Source organism: Bombina bombina, chromosome 12 (assembly GCF_027579735.1).
Source record: "Bombina bombina isolate aBomBom1 chromosome 12, aBomBom1.pri, whole genome shotgun sequence".
NCBI classification, from domain to species: Eukaryota; Metazoa; Chordata; class Amphibia; order Anura; family Bombinatoridae; genus Bombina; species Bombina bombina.
In genome coordinates this window covers 121,633,987-121,658,997 of record NC_069510.1, presented here as the reverse complement: position 1 = coordinate 121,658,997, position 25,011 = coordinate 121,633,987, and the positions used below count along the sequence as shown (strand labels likewise).

The 25,011-nt window shown below is 41.2% G+C and overlaps 1 protein-coding gene across 1 annotated transcript in view; it reads right to left on the bottom strand.

The window, feature by feature from the left end:
• TBC1D13 (TBC1 domain family member 13) overlaps positions 1 to 25,011 on the bottom strand; it is a 100,051-nt gene that overhangs the window by 21,676 nt on the left and 53,364 nt on the right. The window contains exons 9-10 of the mRNA XM_053695989.1: positions 18,246 to 18,409; positions 2,124 to 2,284 (exon numbers count right to left, since the gene is read on the bottom strand). Of these exons, the coding sequence (XP_053551964.1) occupies positions 2,124 to 2,284; positions 18,246 to 18,409 (325 nt within the window). The remainder of the gene's footprint in view (positions 1 to 2,123; positions 2,285 to 18,245; positions 18,410 to 25,011) is intronic.

Below are 25,011 nucleotides of genomic sequence, written 5' to 3'. Positions count from 1 at the left end.
TGCGCAGTAATGGCGCGAAAATGAGGCTCAGCCTACAACTGGGAAGGCCCTCCCTGACTGGAAAAGGTGTCTAACATAGTGCCTGCCGTTAAAAAACGTTCCCCAAGTTTATAAGTGTGAATTATCAGCATAAACATGTATAAAATGCTCAAATAAAGCATCGATTTTGCCCATAAAAGTGTCTACCAGTTTTATAGCCCATATTAAGCCCTTTATTCTGTTTGAGACTAAGAAAATGGCTTACCGGTCCCCATGAGGGGAAATGACAGCCTTCCAGCATTACACAGTCTTGTTAGAAATATGGCTAGTCATATCTTAAGCAGAAAAGTCTGCTAACTGTTTCCCCCAACTGAAGTTACTTCATCTCAACAGTCCTATGTGGAAACAGCAATCGATTTTAGTAACTGTCTGCTAAAATCATCTTCCTCTCACAAACAGAAATCTTCATCCTTTTCTGTTTCAGAGTAAATAGTACATACCAGCACTATTTTAAAATAACAAACACTTGATAGAAGAATAAAAAACTACAACTAAACACCACATACTCTTAACCATCTCCGTGGAGATGTTGCCTGTGCAACGGCAAAGAGAATGACTGGGGTGGGCGGAGCCTAGGAGGGACTATATGGCCAGCTTTGCTGGGACTCTTTGCCATTTCCTGTTGGGGAAGAGATATTCCACAAGAAAGGATGACGCCGTGGACTGGACACACCAATGTTGGAGAAATTGGGTTCAGTGTCCCTTTACGCTAAATCTCTCCACAACTGAGCTCCTTATTTTCCCCCCTTCTTCTAAAATCTCCACCACTCATCTCTCTATAACTGTCGACTACTCCATCATTACCCCTACCCCGCATGCCCGATGTCTTGGGGTCACGCTAGACTCAGATCTTTCTTTCACTCCTCACATTCAGGCCATGGCTAAATCCTGCCGCTTCCACCTTAAAAACATCTCTAAAATTAGACATTTCCTTACACAAGACACAACTAAAATTTTAATCCACTCTCTCATCCTTTCCCGCCTTGACTATTGCAACTCTGTCCTCTATGGTCTCCCTAACTGCCGTCTAGTTCCTTTACAATCCATAATTTATGCCTCTGCCAGACACATCTTCCTTACAAGTCGCTCTTCATCTGCTTCACCTTTCTGCCAATCCCTTCACTGGCTTCCTCTTGCCTCCAGGAGTAAACACAAAATTCTGACTCTGACATACAAAGCCCTCAACGGCACTGTTCCCCTCTTTATCTCCGACCTTGTCTCCAGATACTCTCCCTCCCGTCCCCTTCGCTCTGCTCACAACCTCCTAATCTCCTCCTCTCTTGTTACTTCCTCACATTCCCGTTTATAGGACTTCTCCAGACTGGCTTCCATCTTGTGGAACCCTCTGCCTCGCTCCACAAGACTCTCCCCTAGTTTTGAAAGCTTCAAGCGCTCCCTAAAGACTCTACTGTTCAGGGATACATACAACCTACCCTAACCTTTCTTTATACCAGTTCCTCTCCTCCATTGCTATCCCCTGAATCCCTTTAGCATGTAAGCCTAAGAGCACAACTGCTTGCAGATCACCTTCACAAGAGCTGACTACAACAGTGCAACTCTAGGCTGGGCCCTTTACCCATTTCATCCCAATAATTGCTACCTTGTATACCGCCTATGTTTATATCGCTGCGGAATCTGTTGGTGCTCTACAAATAACCGATAATAATAATACATACACAAAGTATGTGCGAGGCACCCATAGTAATGACAAAACTAAACTCTTACCTAATTCATATTAATCTGTCTGGAATAAAAAATGACTTTCACAAGACCTTACATCGGAGCCATCATGTATTGCTACAAATGTATATATTCCAGAGTTTCTTCCTATTTATCAAGCACCTCCTCTCTTCGGTCATTCATTTTATAATCATAGTAAGGAGGACTCAGTACTGGAATTATGAAGTGTTACATACACATAAATCATCTCCCCTGTGCTACAATACACTAGAAGCGGGCATAGGCAATGCACTATCGGATATTATCAATTACAGAACTCACTGTAATACTAGTGTATACACACAAGAATATACTACATGTACCTGCAGTTATTGCTGTGCAAAAGTATAATCTGAGCTACTCACATTAACATAGCGCAGGAGACCCGGAGGAGAAAGTCAAACCTATGCTCATCAGCAAACAGAGAATCCCAGATCCGGATGACGTCAGGAAGCAGAAACTCCTGGGACAGGAGCAACGTCAGCCAACGGAAAGCAAAGAACTGAGGCTTTATGTTCAAATCTTGCTGGGGGAAGATAACAATACATTATGATAAGAAAGGAGATGGCAGGGTCTGTGCAGTGCAAGGAATTTATCAATAGTTTACACCAATCTGTCTTATCAGTTAAACAGCAGCAATTGTAAAGAACAGACTGCTGGAAAATGTTTATTGCTTAAAAAGATAGATAATCCCTTTATTACCAATTCCCCAGTTTTGCGTAACTAATACAGTTTTAATATACTTTTTACCTTGTATCTAAGCCTCTGCAGACTGTCCCCTTATCTCAGTGCTTTTGACAGACTTTAGCCAATCAGTGCCCTCTCATAAGTAACTACACAGGAGTGAGCACAATTTTATCTTTATGGCACACATGAACTAGTGCTAACTGTGGAAAAACTGTCAAAACACACTGAGATAAGAGGCGGCCTTCAACGGCTTAGAAATTAGCATATGAGCCTACCTAGGTTTAGCTTTCAACAAAGAATACCAAGAGAACAAAATTTGATGATAAAGGTAAATTGGAAAGTTGTTTAAAATTACATGCCCTGTCTTAATCATGAAAGTTTTTTTTTACCAGACTGTCCATTTAAAACTGAATATATAAAATACTTTCTCCTCTTAGTATTTATTCCTGAAGAACATACGTAGGTAGGGTGAGGCGCGTGCACGTGTCTTGAGTACTATATGGCAGCATTTGTAACAATGGTACCATAGGGTACTAAGAGAATGAACTTAACTTGACAACAGAAATCAAATGGAAAACAAAATTTATGCTAACCTGATACATTTATTTATTTCTTGACACAGTGAGTCCACGGATCATCATCAATTACTGTTGGGAATATCACTCCTGGCCAGCAAAAGGAGGCAAAGAGCACCACAGCAAAGCTGTTAAATATCACTCCGCTACCCACAATCCCCCAGTCATTCAACCAAAGGGAAAGGAGAGAAAGGAAGTAATACAAGGTGCAGAGGTGCCTGAGGTTTATATAAAAAGAAACTGTCTGAATACAGGGCGGGCCGTGGACTTACCATGTCAAGAAATAAATACATTTATCAGGTAAGTGTTAAATTTTGTTTTCTTTCTAATGACACAGTGAGTCCACGGATCATCATCAATTACTGTTGGGAACCAATACCAAAGCTAGAGGACACAGATGATAAGGGAGGGACAAGACAGGAACCTAAACTGAGGCACCACTGCATGAAGAACCTTTCTCCCAAAAGAAGCCTCAGCCGAGGCAAAAGTAAAAAAAAAAAAAAGTGTGCAAAGATGACCAAGTTGCAGCCTTGCAAATCTGTTCCACAGAAGCTTCATTTTTGAAGGCCCAGGAAGAAGAAACAGCCCTTGTGGAATGAGCTGTGATTTTCTCAGGAGATTGCTGTCCAGCAGTCTCATATACCAAGCAAAAAACGCTCTTCAGTCAAGGGGAAAGTGAAGTAGCCGTAGCTTTCTGACCCTTGCGTTTCCGAGAAAAGCAAACAAACAATGCAGACGACTGACAAAAGTCCTTAGTTGCCTGCAAATAAAATTTTAGCGCTCGCACAACATCCAGATTATGCAACAAGCGTTTTTTGTGAGAAGGATTAGGACACACAGAAGGTACAACGATTTCCTGATTAATATTCTTTGGGCAGGAAATTAAACATAGTACGCAGAACCACCTTAGCAGAGTGAAATATAAGATAAGGGGAATCACACTGTAAAGCAGAGAGTTCAGAAACTCTCCAAGCAGAGGAAATAGCAACAAGAAAAAAAAACTTTCCAAGATAACATCTTAATATCTAAAGAATGCATAAGCTCAAACGGAGTCTGTTGTAAACAAGGTTAAGACTCCATGGAGGAGTAACAGGTTTAAACATTGGTCGAATTCTAACCAAGGCCTGACAAAACGATTGCACGTCTGGTACATCCGCCAGACGTTTATGTAACAAAATAGACAAGGCAGATATTTGACCCTTTAGGGAGCTTGCAGATAAACCCTTCTCCAAACCCTCTTGGAGAAAAGACAAAATTCTAGGAATCCAAACTCTACTCCAAGAGTAGCCTTTGGATTCACACCAATGCAGATATTTACGCCATATCTTATGGTAAATCTTTCTAGTCACAGGCCTACGAGTCTGAATCATGGTCTCAATGACCAACTCTGAAAATCCACGCTTATATAAAATTAAGCGTTCAATCTCCAAGCAGTCAGCTTCAGAGAAACTAGATTTGGATTAAGGAAGGGCCCTTGAAGTAGAAGGTCCTTTCTCAATGGAAGTCTCCAAGGTGGAAAAGATGACATCTCCACCAGGTCTGCATACCAGATCCTGCGAGGCCACGCCAGTGCTATGAGGATCACCAACACCCTCTCTTGTTTGATTCGAGCAATGACTCAAGGGAGGAGAGCAAACGGGGGAAATAGGTATGCAAGACTGAAATTCCAAGACGCCAGAGCGTCTATCAGTACCGCCTGAGGATCCCTTGACCTCGACCCGTACCTCGGAAACTTGGCATTCTGCCGACTGTCCCCATTTGAGAATCAAGCTGGAAAACCCTTCCGGATGGAGTTCCCATTCCCCCGGGTGAAATGTCTGTCTGCTCAGAAAATCCGCCTCTCAGTTGTCCACTCCTGGGATGTGGATTGCCGACAGGCAGCAGTTGTGGGACTCCGTCCACTGAATTATCTTGGCTACCTCTGCCATGGCCAAGGAATTCCGAGTTCCCCCCTGATGGTTGATGTAAGGCTCTGAAGTTATGTTGTCCGACTGGACCCTGATAAACCGGGCCAAAGCTAACTGAGGCCAGGCTAGAAGAGCATTGAAGATTGCTCTCAGCTCCAGAATGTTTATGGGTAAAACAGACTCCGACCGAGTCCATGTCCCCTGAGCCTTTAGAGAGCCCCAGACCGCTCCCCATCCCAGTAGGCTGGCATCCATTGTCAAAATCACCCAGTGGGTCTGCGGAAGCAAGTTCCCTGGGAGAGATGATCTTGAGACAACCACCAAAAAAGAGAATCCCTTGTCTCCTGCTCCAGATGTAATCTTGGAGACAGATACGTATAAACTCCATTCCACTGCCTGAGCATGCATAACTGCAGAGGCCTGAGGTGGAAACGGGCAAACAGGATGATGTCCATGGCTGCTACCATCAGACCGATTACCTCCATACATTGAGCTACGGATGGCTAAGGAGAGGACTGAAGCACTAGACAAGAATCGAAAATATTTGATTTCCTGACATCTGTCAGAAAAAATGTCATTGATAAGGAGTCTATTATGGTTCCCAAGAAAACTACCCTTGTAGTTGGAAATAAGGAACTCTTTTCCAAATTCACTTTCCATCCGTGAGATTGCAGGAAGGATAACAACATTTCCGTGTGGAATTTTGATTGTTGAAAGGATGGCGTCTGAACCAGAATGTCATCTAGATAAGACACCACTGCAATGCCCTGCAATCAGAGCACCACCAACAGGGATCCTAGAACCTTTGAGAAAACTCTGGGAGCTGTGGCAAGGCCAAATGGAAGAGCCACAAACTTGAAGTGTTTGTCTAGAAATGCAAACCTCAGAAACTTGTGATGGTCCCTGTGGATAGGAACATGCAGGTACGCATCCTTTAAATCTACCGTTGTCATAAATTGACCCTCTTGAACCAAGGGAAGAATAGAACAAATAGTTTCCATCTTAAAGGACGGTACTCTGAGGAATTTGTTTAGACTTTTGAGATCTAAAATTGGTCTGAAGGTTCCCTCTTTTTTGGGAACCACGAACAGATTGGAGTAGAACTCCAGACCCTGTTCCTGCATTGGGACAGGAACTATCACTCCCAGGTCGGAAAGGTCCCGAACACAGTATAAGAAAGCCTCTCTTTTTATCTGGTCTACAGATAATCTTGAAAGCAGAAACCTGCCCCTGGGAGAAAAGGTCTTGAACTCTAGCTTGTATCCTTGGGACACAATGTCCACCGCCCAGGGATCCTGAACATCCCGAACCCAAGCCTGAGCAAAGAGGGAAAGTCTGCCCCTAAAGATCCGGTCCCGGATCGGAGGCAGGCCCTTCATGCTGCTTTTGAGTCAATAGCGGGCTTCTTGGATTGTTTTCCCTTGTTCCAAGACTGGTTGGGCCTCCAGAAAGGCTTGGACTGTTTCTGCTTGGAAGAAGGAGAGGAAAGCTTACCCTTGTAATTTTGAAAGGAACGAAAATGACTCTGACGTCCCTTCTGCTTATTCCTCTTATCCTGAGGGTGGAAATGGCCCTTTCCTCCCGTAATGTCAGAAATTATTTCCGTCAACCCGGCCCAAACAAGGTCTTTCCCTTGTAAGGGATCGCCAAAAGCTTAGACTTAGATGACACATCCGCAGACCAAGATTTTAACCATAAAGCTCTGCGGGCCAGTACGGCAAAACCGGAAATCTTTGCTCCCAGTGTAATAACCTGTAGGGAAGCATCCGTAATAAAGGAATTGGCCAACTTAAAGGGACATTATACACTCATTTTTTCTTTGCATAAATGTTTTGTAGATGAACTATTTATATAGCCCATAAAGTTTTTTTTTTTTTTTTTTTTTTAAATGTATAGTTTTGCTTATTTTTAAAGAACATTGCTCTGATTTTCAGACTCCTAACCAAGCCCCAAAGATTTATTAAAATACCGTCTGCAACCTACTCCAGCTTGCTCTTGTTTGTGTAAAGGGTCTTATTTCCCACTTGCAGTAGGCTTTCCAGCTACCTTTTCAACAGAGCTAAACTGAGAGCTTCTAAGTAAGTTTTTAAGCAGTTTTATACTGGATTTTTTTTATCCGTATCTGTGCATCTTATTCTTTATAGTAGTGTCTATTACATGCAGTTATATGAAAATGAGTGTATACTGTCCCTTTAAGGGCCTTGATCCTATCCTGGTTCTCTTCAAGGGGAGTGTCTGTCTGAATAGAATCAGACAACGCATCAAACTATTATGCTGCCGCACTAGTGACGGTAGCAATATACACCGCAGGTTGCCATTGTAAACCCTGGTGTACATACATTTTCTTGAGTAACCCCTCTAATTTCTTGTCCATAGGATCCTTAAAGGAACTACTATCTTCTATTGGAATAGTGGTCCTCTTAGCTAGCGTGGAAATTGCCCCTTCCACCTTGGGTACCGTCTGCCAAGACTCCTTGATAGAGTCTGCTATAGGAAACATCTTCTTAAATATAGGAGATGGAGAAAAAGGGATACCCAGTCTCTCCCATTCCCTAGCAATAATCTCTGTAGCTAGATCTGGTACAGGAAAAACCTCCACCATGGAAGGTATATCAAAAGACTTGTTTAGTTTACTAGACTTCTTAGGATTGACTACGACAATAGTGTCGGAGTCGTCCAGGGTAGCTAAAACCTTCTTAAGTAACAAACGGAGGTGTTCGAGCTTAAACCTGAAAGATACAACTTCAGTATCAGCAGAAGGAATTACACTGTCTGAGTCTGAGATTTTACCCTCAGATGCTACCAAAGTATCTTCCTCCTCAGATTTCCGTGAGGGGACATTCGGAATAACCACAACTGTGTCAGCAACTTTACTCACCGATTGTTTACATTTCCTCTTGCGCTTTCCCTGCAGCATGGGAAAAGCAGACAATGCATCAGATACCGCTGAGGACATTAGGGAAGCGATGTCTTGAGTAATAGAGGAAGCGCAGGGCACTGGCTGTATGGACGATAAATTTTGGGACGCTTGAGGGTAAAGCTGCGGCATATCTTGAACATTGTCAGAAGACTCCTGAACAGCATCCACCTTAGACAATGTTGGCTCAGGAAAAAGTCAATACACGAGGAACAGAAAGGGATTGGTGGTTCCACATTATCATCAAAACATAAAGTACATGTAACATCTTGCAGGGTCTCTTGGTCCATCCTTATTCACCAATAAACAGAATAAATAGATAAACAAACTGATATTTTATTTAGAAAATACCCCACAAAAAAACTTTACTGTTCCTTTAAAGTTTAAAACAAACTTCTGCAATAAAAATATAAAGTATCACAAAAACCACTCCGGATAACCTCTACACCTCAGCTTAGCTTTGCTGAGGTGCTTACGTGCGTGACTGAAAACGGAGTGAATATTCTGCTTGAGTAACCGGACTCAACTTCTATTTTTCTGTAAAATAAAGACCGGTAACCGCAACTCTGCTAATGTCTGCAAAGAAGCTATTTCTCCGCTCCGGAACACAGGAAGTGTAAGGGGAAAAAGGCGCGCAACAGAAAATGTCGCCTCAGCTAAACCCATCCATCGTGGGCGTTACAACGTTAACCTCCTGTTCGGCTAAATGTATTACTAAAGCCGCAGGGAGTAAAGTAACACTAAAAACACCACCTACTGAGCCCTAAATCTCCTCGTCCCCAGTGCCTGCTATTGCTGCCAATAATAAAATGATCCCCCTAGCAAAAGGCGAATGTCTCTTGACCTACAATCATATTTTAAAGTGCCATCCTTTTATTTTTTGCAATGTGTCCCAGAAAAAATAAAGTTAGCACTTACCTTTAGACTTCTGCCAGGCAGCACGGCAGCTCACTAGGTTTGAGAGGCCATTTCCCTCACATGGACCTGTGGATAAAAACAAAGACTGAGTAATCTTACTCAGGCTTGCACGGTTAGGGCAGCATTAAATACATGGGAGGCGCAATGAGGATTGTACCCCACAAGTTCCCATTGCTTGAAAGCCACCACTGCCCCAATGAAGAGACTGATATGGACTATGGCTACACCCTAGGACAAAGCAGAACAATCTTGCACTGCTAAAAATAATAAAATCTTGCTTGAAGAATCTTCTTTCCCAACACCTAAACTTTACCACTTCCTTGCTCTAACATAGGCAAAGAGAATGACGGGTTGGAGGGAAGGGAGGTGATATTTAATAGCTTTGCTGTGGTGCTCTTTGCCGCCTCCTGCTGGGCAGGAGTGATATTCCCAATAGTAATTAGATGATCCGTGGACTCACGTGTCATTAGAAAGAAATAGACAATGCCGAAATCTGACCCTTAAGAGTACTTGCCGCCAAACCCTACTCCACACCATCCTGGAGAAAGGACAAAATCCTAGGAATCCTTACTCTACTCCAAGAGTATCCTTTGGATTCACACCAATACAAGTATTTACGCCAGATCTTATGGTAAATCCTGCAAGTCACAGGCTTACGAGCCTGAATCAAGGTCTCAATGACCGACTCCGAAAATCCACACTTAGATAAAACTAAGCGTTCAATCTCCAAGCAGTCATCAAATTAGATTTGGATGAAGGAAGGGACCCTGAAGAGGAAGGTCCTTCCTCAGAGGAAGTCTCCAAGGTGGAAAGGATGACATTTCCACTAGGTCTGCATACCAAATCCTGCGAGGCCATGCCGGGGCTATGAGAATTACAGATGCCCTCTCCTGCTTGATTCAAGCAATGACTCTTGGAAGGAGAGCGAATGGAGTAAACAGGTATGCTAGACTGAAGTTCCAAGGAACTGCCAGAGCAAATGCCTGCGGATCTCTTGACATCGAGCCGTATCTCGGAAGTTTGGCATTCTGACGAGAAGCCATGAGATCCAACTCAAGCTGCCCCCACTTAAGGGTCAAGCTGGTAAACACATCCGAATGAAGTTCCCACTCCCCGGGATGAAAAGTCTGTCTGCTCAGAAAATCCACTTTCCAATTGTCCACTCCTGGGATGTGGATCGCAGAAAGACAGCAGTTGTGGGTCTCCGCCAAGTGAATAATTCGGGCCACCTCTGTCATGGCCACCTCTGATGTAGGCCACCGAGGTTATGTTGTCCGACTGGAATCTGATAAACCGGGCTAAGGCTAACTGAGGCCAGACGAGCACTAAAGATTGCTCTCAGCTCCAAGATGTTTATGGGCAGGACTAACTCCTCCTGGGTCCATAAGCCCTGAGCCTTCAACGAGCCCCATACTGCTCCCCAACCTAGAAGGCTGGCATTCGTGGTCACAATTACCCAGGAGGGTCTGCGGAAGCAAGTACCCTGGGAGAGATGATCCTGAGAAAGCCAGCACGGAAGAGAGTCTATTGATGCCTGATTTAGATCTATACGCAGAGACAGGTCCGTATAGTCCCCGTTCCACTGTCTGAACATGCATAACTGCAGAGGTCTGAGATGGAACCAAGCAAATGGAATGATGTCCATGGAAGCCACCATCAGACCGATTACCTCCATACATTGAGCCACTGACGGCCGTGGAGAGGACAGAAGGGCAAGACAAGAGTCGAAAACCTTTCTTTTTTTGAACTCCGTCAGAAAAATCTTCATTAACAGGGACTCTATTATGGTCCCCAAATATACGACCCTTGTAGCTGGAACCAGAGAACCTTTTTCCCGATTCACCTTCCATCCGTGGGATCGAAGAAAAAAGACAACAACAAGATCTCCATATGAGATTCTGCTTGTTGAAAAGATGGCGCCTGAACCAGAATGTCGTCCAGATAAGGTGCCACTGCAATGCCCCGAGATCGAAGCACAGCTAAAAGAGCCCCCAGAACCTTTGAAAAAATTCTGGGAGCTGTGGCAAGGCCGAATGGAAGGGCCATGAACTGGAAATGATTGTCCAAAAAAGCGAATTTCAGAAACTTGTGATGATCCCTGTGAATGGGAACATGAAGGTATGCATCCTTTAGGTCTATGGTTGTCATGAACTGGCCCTCTTATACCAAGGGAAGAATGGAACGTTTAGTCTCCATCTTGAAGGATGGCACTCTGAAAAAACTTGTTTAAAGATTTTAGATCAAGGATTGGTCGAAAAGTTCCCTCCTTTTTGGGAACTACGAACAGATTTGAGTAAAATCCCAGACCCCTTTCCTGAAAGGGAACTGTAACTATTACCCCCAGCGCGGCAAGGTCCTTGGCATAATGTAAGAAAGCCTCTCTTTTTATCTGGTCTACAGATAATCTGGAGAGGAGAAATCTGCCGCTGAGAGGAAAAGATTTGAAGTCTATTTTGTATCCCTGGGAGACAATGTCCACCGCCTAGGGATCCGGTATATCTCTTATCAAAGCATGGAAAAAAAGAGAATCTGCTCCCTACAAGATCTGCTGCCGGATCGGGGGCCAACACTTTATGCTGACTTGGAATCAGCTGAAGGCTTTTTAGGTTGCTTTACCTTATTCCAGGATTGGCTGGTCTTCCAGGAAGGCTTGGCTTGATCTTGCTTGGAGGAAGGGGAGGAAGACTTGCCTTTAAAGTTTCGAAAGGAAGGAAAATTGCTCTGACGTCCCTTCTGTTTATTGTTTTTATCTTGAGGAAGAAAAGAACCCTTCCCTCCAGTAATATCCGAGATAATTTCTGCCAAACCAGGTCCAAGCAAGGCCTTACCCTTGTAAGGAATCTCCATGAGCTTAAATTTAGATGAAGCATCCGCAGACCAGGACTTCAACCACAAGACCCTGTGGGTTAGGACCGCAAAACCAGAAATTTTGGCTCCCAGTTTAATAACCTGCCGGGAAGCATCTGTAATGAAGGAATTGGCTAACTTGAGAGTCTTAATCCTGTCCTGGATCTCATCAAGAGGTGTATCCGTCTGAAGAGATCCAGACAATGCATCAAACCAGTAAGCTGCAGCGCTGGTAACAGTGGCGATTCACACCGCAGGTTGCCATTGTAGACCCTGGTGGACATATATCTTTTTTAGTAAAGCCTCCAATTTTTTATCCATTGGATCTTTAAAAGAACAACTATCCTCTATGGGAATATATGCAAACAGGTGTATAATATGTATTAATACTTTCCCCTTCTGGTGAACCGCAGCCGTCCCACAGTCTCTCCCAAGGTCTGTGTGAATATGTCAGGTGTGCTAGCTGGAGGCGCTGGTTCAGCTTGTATCAGTCGTTGGTATCTTCCTTTCCTTTCTCGGTTGTATAAGTCTAGGTGCAAAATAGTGGTGCTGAAATATCAGACAATACACCATACAAAGGTGAATATCTACTCACAGTGTATATTGCAGGTTACCGGCTCCTTCCCAATATGAAAAGACAATATCATGCTTTGGTTTGTAAAGCACTTTTATTGCTCTTGAGAAAGACGGCTGGGACCGTTGAAACGCTTTTGCGTTGAGCCAAATAAAGACAAACTTTTTTACTGAATCTGTGATATTGTCTTTTCATATTGGGAAGGAGCCGGTAACCTGCAATATACACTGTGAGTAGATATTCACCTTTGTATGGTGTATTGTCTGATATTTCAGCACCACTATTTTGCACCTAGACTTATACAACCGAGGAAGGAAAGGAAAGGAAGATACCAACGACTGATACAAGCTGAACCAGTGCCTCCAGCTAGCACACCCTCTATGGGAATAGTAGTCCTCTTGGCCAAAGTGGAGATCGCTCCTTCTACCTTAGGAACCGTCTGCCACGACTCCTTAATAGAATCCGCTATAGGAAACATCTTCTTAAAAATAAGAGATGGAGAAAAGAGAATACCAGGTCTTTCCCATTCTCGAGCAATAATCTTTGCAGCACGGTCAGGAACCAGAAAAACTTCCACCGCAGAGGGAACATCAAAGTATTTGTTCAATTTACTAGACTTTTTAGGATTGACTATGATAGTTGTGTCGGAGTCGTCTAAAGTAGCCAAAACATCCTTAAGTAATAAGCAAAGGTGTTCTAGCTTAAATCTGAAGTATACCACTTCAGCATCAGAAGAAGGAATTACACTGTCTGAGTCTGAGATTTCCCCCTCAGATGCTACCGACATGTCTTCTTCCTCAGGCTTATGGTAAGGGACACTCTGGATAGCCGCAACTTGATCAGAAACCTTACTAACTGTTTCCTTAAATTTCCTTTTATGCCTTCCCTGCAACATGGGGAAAGTTGACAAGGCCTCAGATACTGCAAGGGATACCTGGGAAGCAATGTCTTGTAGAGACAATTCTACAGGATTGCAAGAGGAAACACAGGGCACTGTATGTGGAGACTGAAAAGGTTGGGACGCTTGAGGAGAAAGCTGTGGCATATCTGAAACAGGAGATACCTGAACAGGATTTGCCTGGGATAATGGTGGCTCATGGTCAAATATTTTATCTCTATAACAAAGTTCTCTCAATGCATGAGAAACAGAAAGGAACTGGGGGTTCCACCTGAGCATCAAAACAAAACTGACAATCAGCAACTTCGCCTGGGATAATGGTTTCAAAAGCCTCTTGATCCATCTTATGTAATAAATAAAGATAAAGTGTAAAAAATTATTTATTTGAAAATAAAAAATAAATGTGTACTGTGTCTTTAAATAGAAATGTGGGTAATCTTCATGACCAAAAGTTAAAGTATAAAAACTACTATAACACACTGAGCCACCATAAATCACCTCACAGTCTCAATGCCCAAACTGCCTAAAAGAAACCCCAAACATGAAGGTTTAATAAAGCCCCATATAAAATAAGACAGCCTTTAGCTGTAACAAGTGCCAACAATCTCCTTGCAAAAGAAAATTAAAATGGCTCTTACCTGAAAGTGCTGTCCGACAGCAGGACAGCTCACCTGGTTTGAGAGGGTGCAGCACCTCACATGGACCTGTGAAGAGAGAAAAACTGAGTAAACCTACTCAGGTTTTCTAGTTAGGGCAGCAGATTCTTGAGAAAACGCAGTGAGGATTGTACCTCACAAGTTCTCAAGTGCTCAAAAGCCACCACTGCCCTACTTAAGAGACTGAAATGGACTAGGCTAGACCCCAGAAAGGAACAGAGTAAGCTTACTCTGCTAAAAAAAAAAAAAAAAATCTTGATTGAAGAAAAGTTCTCATCAGACACCTAAACTTCACCTCCTCCTTGCACTACAGGCAAAGAGAATGACTGGGGGATTGTGGGAAGGGGAGTGATATTTAACACCTTTGCTGTGGTGCTCTTTGCCTCCTCCTGCTGGCCAGGAGTGATATTCCCAACAGTAATTGATGATGATCCGTGGACTCACTGTGTCATTAGAAAGAAAGTTTTTTTTCAGATTGCATGTCCTTTCTAAATTATAAAAAAAAAGTTACATTTTGATCTTTGAGTACCTTTAACCCATCTGCCCAAATGAACGTAGCTCTGTGTCATGGAGTACATAGCCCATCGTATCACATAACGTAGATGTGTCATGCGGTACATATCCCATCGTATCACATAAGGTAGATCTGTGTCATGCGGTACATAGCCCATTGTATCACATAACGTAGATCTGTGTCATGCGGTACATAGCCCATTGTATCACATAACGTAGATCTGTGTCATGCGGTACATATCCCATCGTATCACATACATAAGGTAGATCTGTGTCATGCGGTACATAGCCCATTGTATCACATAACGTAGATCTGTGTGATGCGGTACTTAGCCCATTGTATCACATAACGTAGATCTGTGTCATGCGGTACATAGCCCATTGTATCACATAACATCGATCTGTGTCATGCGGTACATATCCCATCGTATCACATAATGTAGATCTGTGTCATGCGGTACATATCCAATCGTATCACATAATGTAGATCTGTGTCATGCGGTACATATCCAATCGTATCACATAATGTAGATCTGTGTCATGCGGTACATATCCAATCGTATCACATAATGTAGATCTGTGTCATGCGGTACATATCCCATCGTATCACATAATGTAGATCTCTGTCATGCGGTACATATCTCATTGTAACACATAAAGTAGATCTGTGTCATGCAGTACATATCCCATCATATCACATAACGTAGATCTGTGTCATGCAGTACATATCCCATTGTATCACATAACGTAGATCTGTGTCATGCGGTACATATCCTATCGTATCACATAACGTAGATCTGTGTCATGCGGTACATAACAACAGAAAAAGTAAACCCTTGGTGGTAGAATAAAGCAACTCTATATTTGTGTGGTTTCCCTAAAAACCCACACCAAATCTAAATGAAATACAGGAAAAAACAGAGTGCGCTGCAAACAGCTCTACCTATTCTCTATTTGGTAATAAATACAATTTTACCACTTATTAAAACATAACTACTACACAAATTAAATAAATTCAATGTATACTTTATTTTCACAATATATATTAAAACACTTTAAAATATTATAAGGTGCACCTTATAGTTAATAATATATCAATAAGCTGCTTTTTGTTTCACACAACTTAATATCCCAAATGTTTAGGGGTAAGCATACACACGGTTCTATTTAGACCGTAAGTTGATCTGGCAACAATGTTCCTTTTATGTACTCAATAAAACTTTTTCTTCTTGTAACCATATGTTAACCAATTGAATAAGTTTGTCCTCTTTATATTGCTATTTGTTAGTCTTTTATGTCCCAACTAAGATCTTTCTTATTACTGTATGTTTTATACTTTGGGTGATTAGCAATCGTTGTTTGAAACAGTATTCATAATAAACAATCCCTTGTATCCTCTGTATGCGTGGGTTAAAATGTCCCAGAATATAAAAGCTGATAATCACTCACCAGAATCCGAAAGGTTTAGTATTTGTTTTACCTTTCCCCGACTCTGCTATTCCTTCTATTGCAGCACTGTTGGTGTCTCCGGTTTAGCCGTTACTTTGGCTGTGACGTGTGTTTTCTCACGTGATTACTCTGCTGCTCCAATAGCCCGGTCGGGTTACCGGTGGCGGTTTTTTCAAAATTTGTAGTATAATTTCTCAAAGGTGTCCATATCTTTCAAGGTTGTTCTGTAGTAAGATCTCTAAAGGTTTTTCTTGCTTCCTTAATCACCCAAAATACTTGCACGATTGGGCTGCTGTGTGTAGGGATAACAATTCCGTTATCAAAGCTGGCCAGCTGAACGGACACGATCCTCACTCATCTACGCGTTTCAGCTTAATGCTTTTTTCAAGATGAGTCTATTCCTGTACAGCAGCCTTCTTATGTGGGTTTCTTTAAAGGGATATATCTTTTCTTAAAGGGACAACTTCTCTCTTAGTTACTTCTTCAATTTTCTCAACTTATTCTTTTGAGAATGGAACATTTAATTAAAAACATAGTAAAGTGTATTTAGTCCTAAGGGCATTTTGTGACAATAGAAATTTTATTATACACAATAATTAATTTAATCGCATTTATTCCCTTACTTAATGTTCCATTCTCAAAAGAATAAGTTGAGAAAATTGAAGAAGTAACTAAGAGAGAAGTTGTCCCTTTAAGAAAAGATATATCCCTTTAAAGAAACCCACATAAGAAGGCTGCTGTACAGGAATAGACTCATCTTGAAAAAAGCATTAAGCTGAAACGCGTAGATGAGTGAGGATCGTGTCCGTTCAGCTGGCCAGCTTTGATAACGGAATTGTTATCCCTACACACAGCAGCCCAATCGTGCAAGTATTTTGGGTGATTAAGGAAGCAAGAAAAACCTTTAGAGATCTTACTACAGAACAACCTTGAAAGATATGGACACCTTTGAGAAATTATACTACAAATTTTGAAAAAACCGCCACCGGTAACCCGACCGGGCTATTGGAGCAGCAGAGTAATCACGTGAGAAAACACACGTCACAGCCAAAGTAACGGCTAAACCGGAGACACCAACAGTGCTGCAATAGAAGGAATAGCAGAGTCGGGGAAAGGTAAAACAAATACTAAACCTTTCGGATTCTGGTGAGTGATTATCAGCTTTTATATTCTGGGACATTTTAACCCACGCATACAGAGGATACAAGGGATTGTTTATTATGAATACTGTTTCAACCAACGATTGCTAATCACCCAAAGTATAAAACATACAGTAATAAGAAAGATCTTAGTGGGGACATAAAAGACTAACAAATAGCAATATAAAGAGGACAAACTTATTCAATTGGTTAACATATGGTTACAAGAAGAAAAAGTTTTATTGAGTACATAAAAGGAACATTGTTGCCAGATCAACTTACGGTCTAAATAGAACCGTGTGTATGCTTACCCCTAAACATTTGGGATATTAAGTTGTGTGAAACAAAAAGCAGCTTATTGATATATTATTAACTATAAGGTGCACCTTATAATATTTTAAAGTGTTTTAATATATATTGTGAAAATAAAGTATACATTGAATTTATTTAATTTGTGTAGTAGTTATGTTTTAATATATGGTAAAATTGTATTTATTACCAAATAGAGAATAGGTAGAGCTGTTTGCAGCGCACTCTGTTTTTTGCTGTATTTCATGCGGTACATAGCCCATTGTATCACATAAGGTATATCTGTGTCATGCAGTAGATATCCCATCGTATCACATAACGTAGATCTGTGTCATGCGGTACATATCCTATCGTATCACATAACGTAGATCTCTGTCATGCGGTACATATCCCATTGTAACACATAAAGTAGATCTGTGTCATGCAGTACATATCCCATCATATCACATAACGTAGATCTGTGTCATGCAGTACATATCCCATCGTATCACATAACGTAGATCTGTGTCATGCAGTACATATCCCATCGTATCACATAACGTAGATCTGTGTCATGCGGTACATATCCTATAGTATCACATAACGTAGATCTGTGTCATGCGGTACATAGCCCATTGTATCACATAAGGTAGATCTGCGTCATGCGGTAAATATCCCATCGTATCACATAATGTAGATCTGTGTTATGCGGTATATATCCCATCGTATCACATAACGTAGATCTGTGTCATGCGGTACATAGCCCATCGTATCACATAAGGTAGATCTGTGTCATGCGGTACATAGCCCATTGTATCACATAATGTAGATCTGCGTCATGCGGTACATAGCCCATCGTATCAAATAATGTAGATCTGTGTCATGCAGTGCATAGCCCATAGTACCGGATAATGCAGTCTCATTTGTAAAGTGACAACCGACACTTGCTATTTATGAGACAACGCAGATTATAAAACAAAGAATAAACTGTGTAAAGTGTAACTAATGAGTTATACAGGACAGGCCTTGGGTGTACTGATCAAGGAGACCTTGTTGCCTTGGATTTCCTGCTAGGGCCTTGTGAATGTTACCCCTCTATAACTAATCAGTTATTCTCACCAGCTTCAGGTAAAGCTCCATGTCCTCCTCCTTTAGGGTGGAATAAACTCGCTCCATCTTGGAGGTTATGCCGCACTGAGAGTCATCAAGGCTCTTGATGAAATTATCTCGGATCTCGGCCATCAGGTTAGTAAAGCAGAAGAACGTGTCTGCCTCAGCATGTTCTGCAAGACGAAAAAACATACAACTCACCGAGAGAAACACACAGCACTAAACTGTTTACTGTAACAGATATCAGTCTCTGTAACGTCACATGGGATAGCAGAACAGAATCTCGGCGACTGAGATGAGAAACAATATGGTAGGCTTAGTAATTTAATCATAGGTGTATTCATCACATGAAGCATATTATGATTAGGAAGTGTTCAATGCACTTTCCCAGACACATCAGCAGCACAAGTGAAAATTAGACTATTATTAAAGTTACTTGTGTTGTGGGTTGGTATCTAAGATAAGCTACAGTATATTACTGTGCCCTCCATAAGGTAAGAGTAACGTTAACTAACAATTTATATATAAAAGAAACAATTACATTTTAATGGGTTTGGTAAACGCTTCCATTTTTAAACATATATGTGGTTTAACTTACCAAAAATTTGTTCTGACTGTTTAATAATAGTAATTATAGTCAAGGAACATTAAACTGGCAACCTAAAAAACACATAATAAAGTCCATAGTACATGCAAAACTGAAATGCCCAAATCATCAGTCTCACCATACAACGCTAAATGCTAGACAGTGGCACCGTATGCAGGTACATTATGTACTGTTTATCATATAACTAAGCGCTAGACAGCGGCACCGTATGAAGGTACATTATGTACTGTTTATCATATAACTCAGTGCTAGACAGCGGCACCGTATGAAGGTACATTATGTACTGTTTATCATATAACTCAGTGCTAGACAGCGGCACCGTATGAAGATACATTATGTACTGTTTATCATATAACTAAGCGCTAGACAGCGGCACCGTATGAAGGTACATTATGTACTGTTTATCATATAACTCAGTGCTAGACAGCGGCACCGTATGAAGGTACATTATGTACTGTTTATCATAAAACTCAGTGCTAGACAGCGGCACCGTATGAAGGTACATAATGTACTGTTTATCATATAACTCAGTGCTAGACAGCGGCACCGTATGAAGGTACATTATGCACTGTTTATCATATAACTCAGCACTAGACAGTGGTACCGTATGAAGGTACATTATGCACTGTTTATCATATAACTCAGCACTAGACAGCGGCACCGTATGAAGATACATTATGTACTGTTTATCATATAACTAAGCGCTAGACAGTGGCACCGTATGAAGATACATTATGTACTGTTTATCATATAACTCAGCACTAGACAGTGGTACCGTATGAAGGTACATTATGTACTGTTTATCATATAACTCAGCACTAGACAGCGGCACCGTATGAAGGTACATTATGTATTGTTTATCATATAACTCAGTGCTAGACAGCGGCACCGTATGAAGGTACATTATGTACTGTTAATCATATAACTCAGCACTAGACAGCGGTACCGTATGAAGGTACATTATGTACTGTTTATCATATAACTCAGCACTAGACAGCGGCACCGTATGAAGGTACATTATGTACTGTTTATCATATAACTCAGTGCTAGACAGCGGCACCGTATGAAGGTACATTATGTACTGTTTATCATATAACTCAGCACTAGACAGCGGCACTGTATGAAGATACATTATGTACTGTTTATCATATAACTCAGTACTAGACAGCGGCACCGTATGAAGGTACATTATGTACTGTTTATCATATAACTCAGTGCTAGACAGCGGCACCGTATGAAGGTACATTATGTACTGTTTATCATATAACTCAGCACTAGACAGCGGCACCGTATGAAGGTACATTATGTACTGTTTATCATATAACTCAGTACTAGACAGCGGCACCGTATGAAGGTACATTATGTACTGTTTATCATATAACTCAGTGCTAGACAGCGGCACCGTATGAAGATACATTATGTACTGTTTATCATATAACTCAGTGCTAGACAGCGGCACCGTATGAAGGTACATTATGTACTGTTTATCATATAACTCAGTACTAGACAGCGGCACCGTATGAAGGTACATTATGTACTGTTTATCATATAACTCAGTGCTAGACAGCGGCACCGTATGAAGGTACATTATGTACTGTTTATCATATAACTCAGCACTAGACAGCGGCACCGTATGAAGGTACATTATGTACTGTTTATCATATAACTCAGCACTAGACAGCGGCACCGTATGAAGGTACATTATGTACTGTTTATCATATAACTCAGTGCTAGACAGCGGCACCGTATGAAGGTACATTATGTACTGTTTATCATATAACTCAGCACTAGACAGCGGCACCGTATGAAGGTACATTATGTACTGTTTATCATATAACTCAGTGCTAGACAGAGGCACCGTATGAAGGTACATTATGTACTGTTTATCATATAACTCAGCGCTAGACAGCGGCACCGTATGAAGATACATTATGTACTGTTTATCATATAACTCAGCGCTAGACAGCGGCACCGTATGAAGGTACATTATGTACTGTTTATCATATAACTCAGTACTAGACAACGGCACCGTATGAAGATACATTATGTACTGTTTATCATATAACTCAGCACTACACAGCGGCACCGTATGAAGATACATTATGTACTGTTTATCATATAACTCAGTGCTAGACAGCGGCACCGTATGAAGGTACATTATGTACTGTTTATCATATAACTCAGTGCTAGACAGCGGCACCGTATGAAGGTACATTATGTACTGTTTATCATATAACTCAGTGCTAGACAGCGGCACCGTATGAAGGTACATTATGTACTGTTTATCATATAACTCAGTGCTAGACAGCGGCACCGTATGAAGATACATTATGTACTGTTTATCATATAACTCAGCACTAGACAGCGGCACAGTATGAAGATACATTATGTGCTGTTTATCATATAACTCAGCGCTAGACAGCGGCACCGTATGAAGGTACTTTATGTACTGTTTATGATATAACTCAGCACTAGACAGCGGCACCGTATGAAGGTACATTATGTACTGTTTATCATATAACTCAGCACTACACAGCGGCACCGTATGAAGATACATTATGTACTGTTTATCATATAACTCAGTGCTAGACAGCGGCACCGTATGAAGGTACATTATGTACTGTTTATCATATAACTCAGTGCTAGACAGCGGCACCGTATGAAGGTACATTATGTACTGTTTATCATATAACTCAGTGCTAGACAGCGGCACCGTATGAAGATACATTATGTACTGTTTATCATATAACTCAGCACTAGACAGCGGCACCGTATGAAGGTACATTATGTACTGTTTATCATATAACTCAGCACTAGACAGCGGCACCGTATGAAGATACATTATGTACTGTTTATCATATAACTCAGCGCTAGACAGCGGCACCGTATGAAGGTACATTATGTACTGTTTATCATATAACTCAGCACTAGACAGCGGCACCGTATGAAGGTACATTATGTACTGTTTATCATATAACTCAGCGCTAGACAGCGGCACCGTATGAAGGTACATTATGTACTGTTTATCATATAACTCAGTGCTAGACAGCGGCACCGTATGAAGGTACATTATGTACTGTTTATCATATAACTAAGCGCTAGACAGCGGCACCGTATGAAGGTACATTATGTACTGTTTATCATATAACTCAGCACTAGACAGCGGCACCGTATGAAGATACATTATGTACTGTTTATCATATAACTCAGCACTAGACAGCGGCACCGTATGAAGGTACATTATGTACTGTTTATCATATAACTCAGTGCTAGACAGCGGCACCGTATGAAGGTACATTATGTACTGTTTATCATATAACTCAGTGCTAGACAGCGGCACCGTATGAAGGTACATTATGTACTGTTTATCATAACTCTCTGCTAGACAGCGGCACCGTATGAAGATACATTATGTACTGTTTATCATATAACTCAGTACTAGACAGCGGCACCGTATGAAGGTACATTATGTACTGTTTATCATATAACTCAGTGCTAGACAGCGGCACCGTATGAAGATACATTATGTACTGTTTATCATATAACTAAGCGCTAGACAGTGGCACCGTATGAAGATACATTATGTACTGTTTATCATATAACTCAGCACTAGACAGCGGCACCGTATGAAGGTACATTATGTACTGTTTATCATATAACTCAGTGCTAGAAAGCAGCACCGTATGAAGGTACATTATGTACTGTTTATCATATAACTCAGTGCTAGACAGTGGCACCGTATGAAGGTACATTATGTACTGTTTATCATATAACTCAGTACTAGACAGCGGCACCGTATGAAGATACATTATGTACTGTTTATCATATAACTCAGTACTAGACAGCGGCACCGTATGAAGGTACATTATGTACTGTTTATCATATAACTCAGTGCTAGACAGCGGCACCGTATGAAGATACATTATGTACTGTTTATCATATAACTCAGCACTAGACAGCGGCACCGTATGAAGGTACATTATGTACTGTTTATCATATAACTCAGTGCTAGACAGCAGCACCGTATGAAGGTACATTATGTACTGTTTATCATATAACTAAGCGCTAGACAGCGGCACCGTATGAAGATACATTATGTACTGTTTATCATATAACTCAGTGCTAGACAGCGGCACCGTATGAAGATACATTATGTACTGTTTATCATATAACTCAGTACTAGACAGCGGCACCGTATGAAGGTACATTATGTACTGTTTATCATATAACTCAGTGCTAGACAGCGGCACCGTATGAAGGTACATTATGTACTGTTTATCATATAACTCAGTACTAGACAGCGGCACCGTAAGAAGGTACATTATGTACTGTTTATCATATAACTCAGTACTAGACAGCGGCACCGTAAGAAGGTACATTATGTACTGTTTATCATATAACTCAGTACTAGACAGCGGCACCGTAAGAAGGTACATTATGTACTGTTTATCATATAACTCAGTACTAGACAGCGGCACCGTATGAAGGTACATTATGTACTGTTTATCATATAACTCAGTGCTAGACAGCGGCACCGTATGAAGATACATTATGTACTGTTTATCATATAACTCAGTGCTAGACAGCGGCACCGTATGAAGGTACATTATGTACTGTTTATCATATAACTCAGTACTAGACAGCGGCACCGTATGAAGGTACATTATGTACTGTTTATCATATAACTCAGTGCTAGACAGCGGCACCGTATGAAGGTACATTATGTACTGTTTATCATATAACTCAGCACTAGACAGCGGCACCGTATGAAGGTACATTATGTACTGTTTATCATATAACTCAGCACTAGACAGCGGCACCGTATGAAGGTACATTATGTACTGTTTATCATATAACTCAGTGCTAGACAGCGGCACCGTATGAAGGTACATTATGTACTGTTTATCATATAACTCAGCGCTAGACAGCGGCACCGTATGAAGGTACATTATGTACTGTTTATCATATAACTCAGTGCTAGACAGAGGCACCGTATGAAGGTACATTATGTACTGTTTATCATATAACTCAGCGCTAGACAGCGGCACCGTATGAAGATACATTATGTACTGTTTATCATATAACTCAGCGCTAGACAGCGGCACCGTATGAAGGTACATTATGTACTGTTTATCATATAACTCAGTACTAGACAACGGCACCGTATGAAGATACATTATGTACTGTTTATCATATAACTCAGCACTACACAGCGGCACCGTATGAAGATACATTATGTACTGTTTATCATATAACTCAGTGCTAGACAGCGGCACCGTATGAAGGTACATTATGTACTGTTTATCATATAACTCAGTGCTAGACAGCGGCACCGTATGAAGGTACATTATGTACTGTTTATCATATAACTCAGTGCTAGACAGCGGCACCGTATGAAGGTACATTATGTACTGTTTATCATATAACTCAGTGCTAGACAGCGGCACCGTATGAAGATACATTATGTACTGTTTATCATATAACTCAGCACTAGACAGCGGCACAGTATGAAGATACATTATGTGCTGTTTATCATATAACTCAGCGCTAGACAGCGGCACCGTATGAAGGTACTTTATGTACTGTTTATGATATAACTCAGCACTAGACAGCGGCACCGTATGAAGGTACATTATGTACTGTTTATCATATAACTCAGCACTACACAGCGGCACCGTATGAAGATACATTATGTACTGTTTATCATATAACTCAGTGCTAGACAGCGGCACCGTATGAAGGTACATTATGTACTGTTTATCATATAACTCAGTGCTAGACAGCGGCACCGTATGAAGGTACATTATGTACTGTTTATCATATAACTCAGTGCTAGACAGCGGCACCGTATGAAGATACATTATGTACTGTTTATCATATAACTCAGCACTAGACAGCGGCACCGTATGAAGGTACATTATGTACTGTTTATCATATAACTCAGCACTAGACAGCGGCACCGTATGAAGATACATTATGTACTGTTTATCATATAACTCAGCGCTAGACAGCGGCACCGTATGAAGGTACATTATGTACTGTTTATCATATAACTCAGCACTAGACAGCGGCACCGTATGAAGGTACATTATGTACTGTTTATCATATAACTCAGCGCTAGACAGCGGCACCGTATGAAGGTACATTATGTACTGTTTATCATATAAC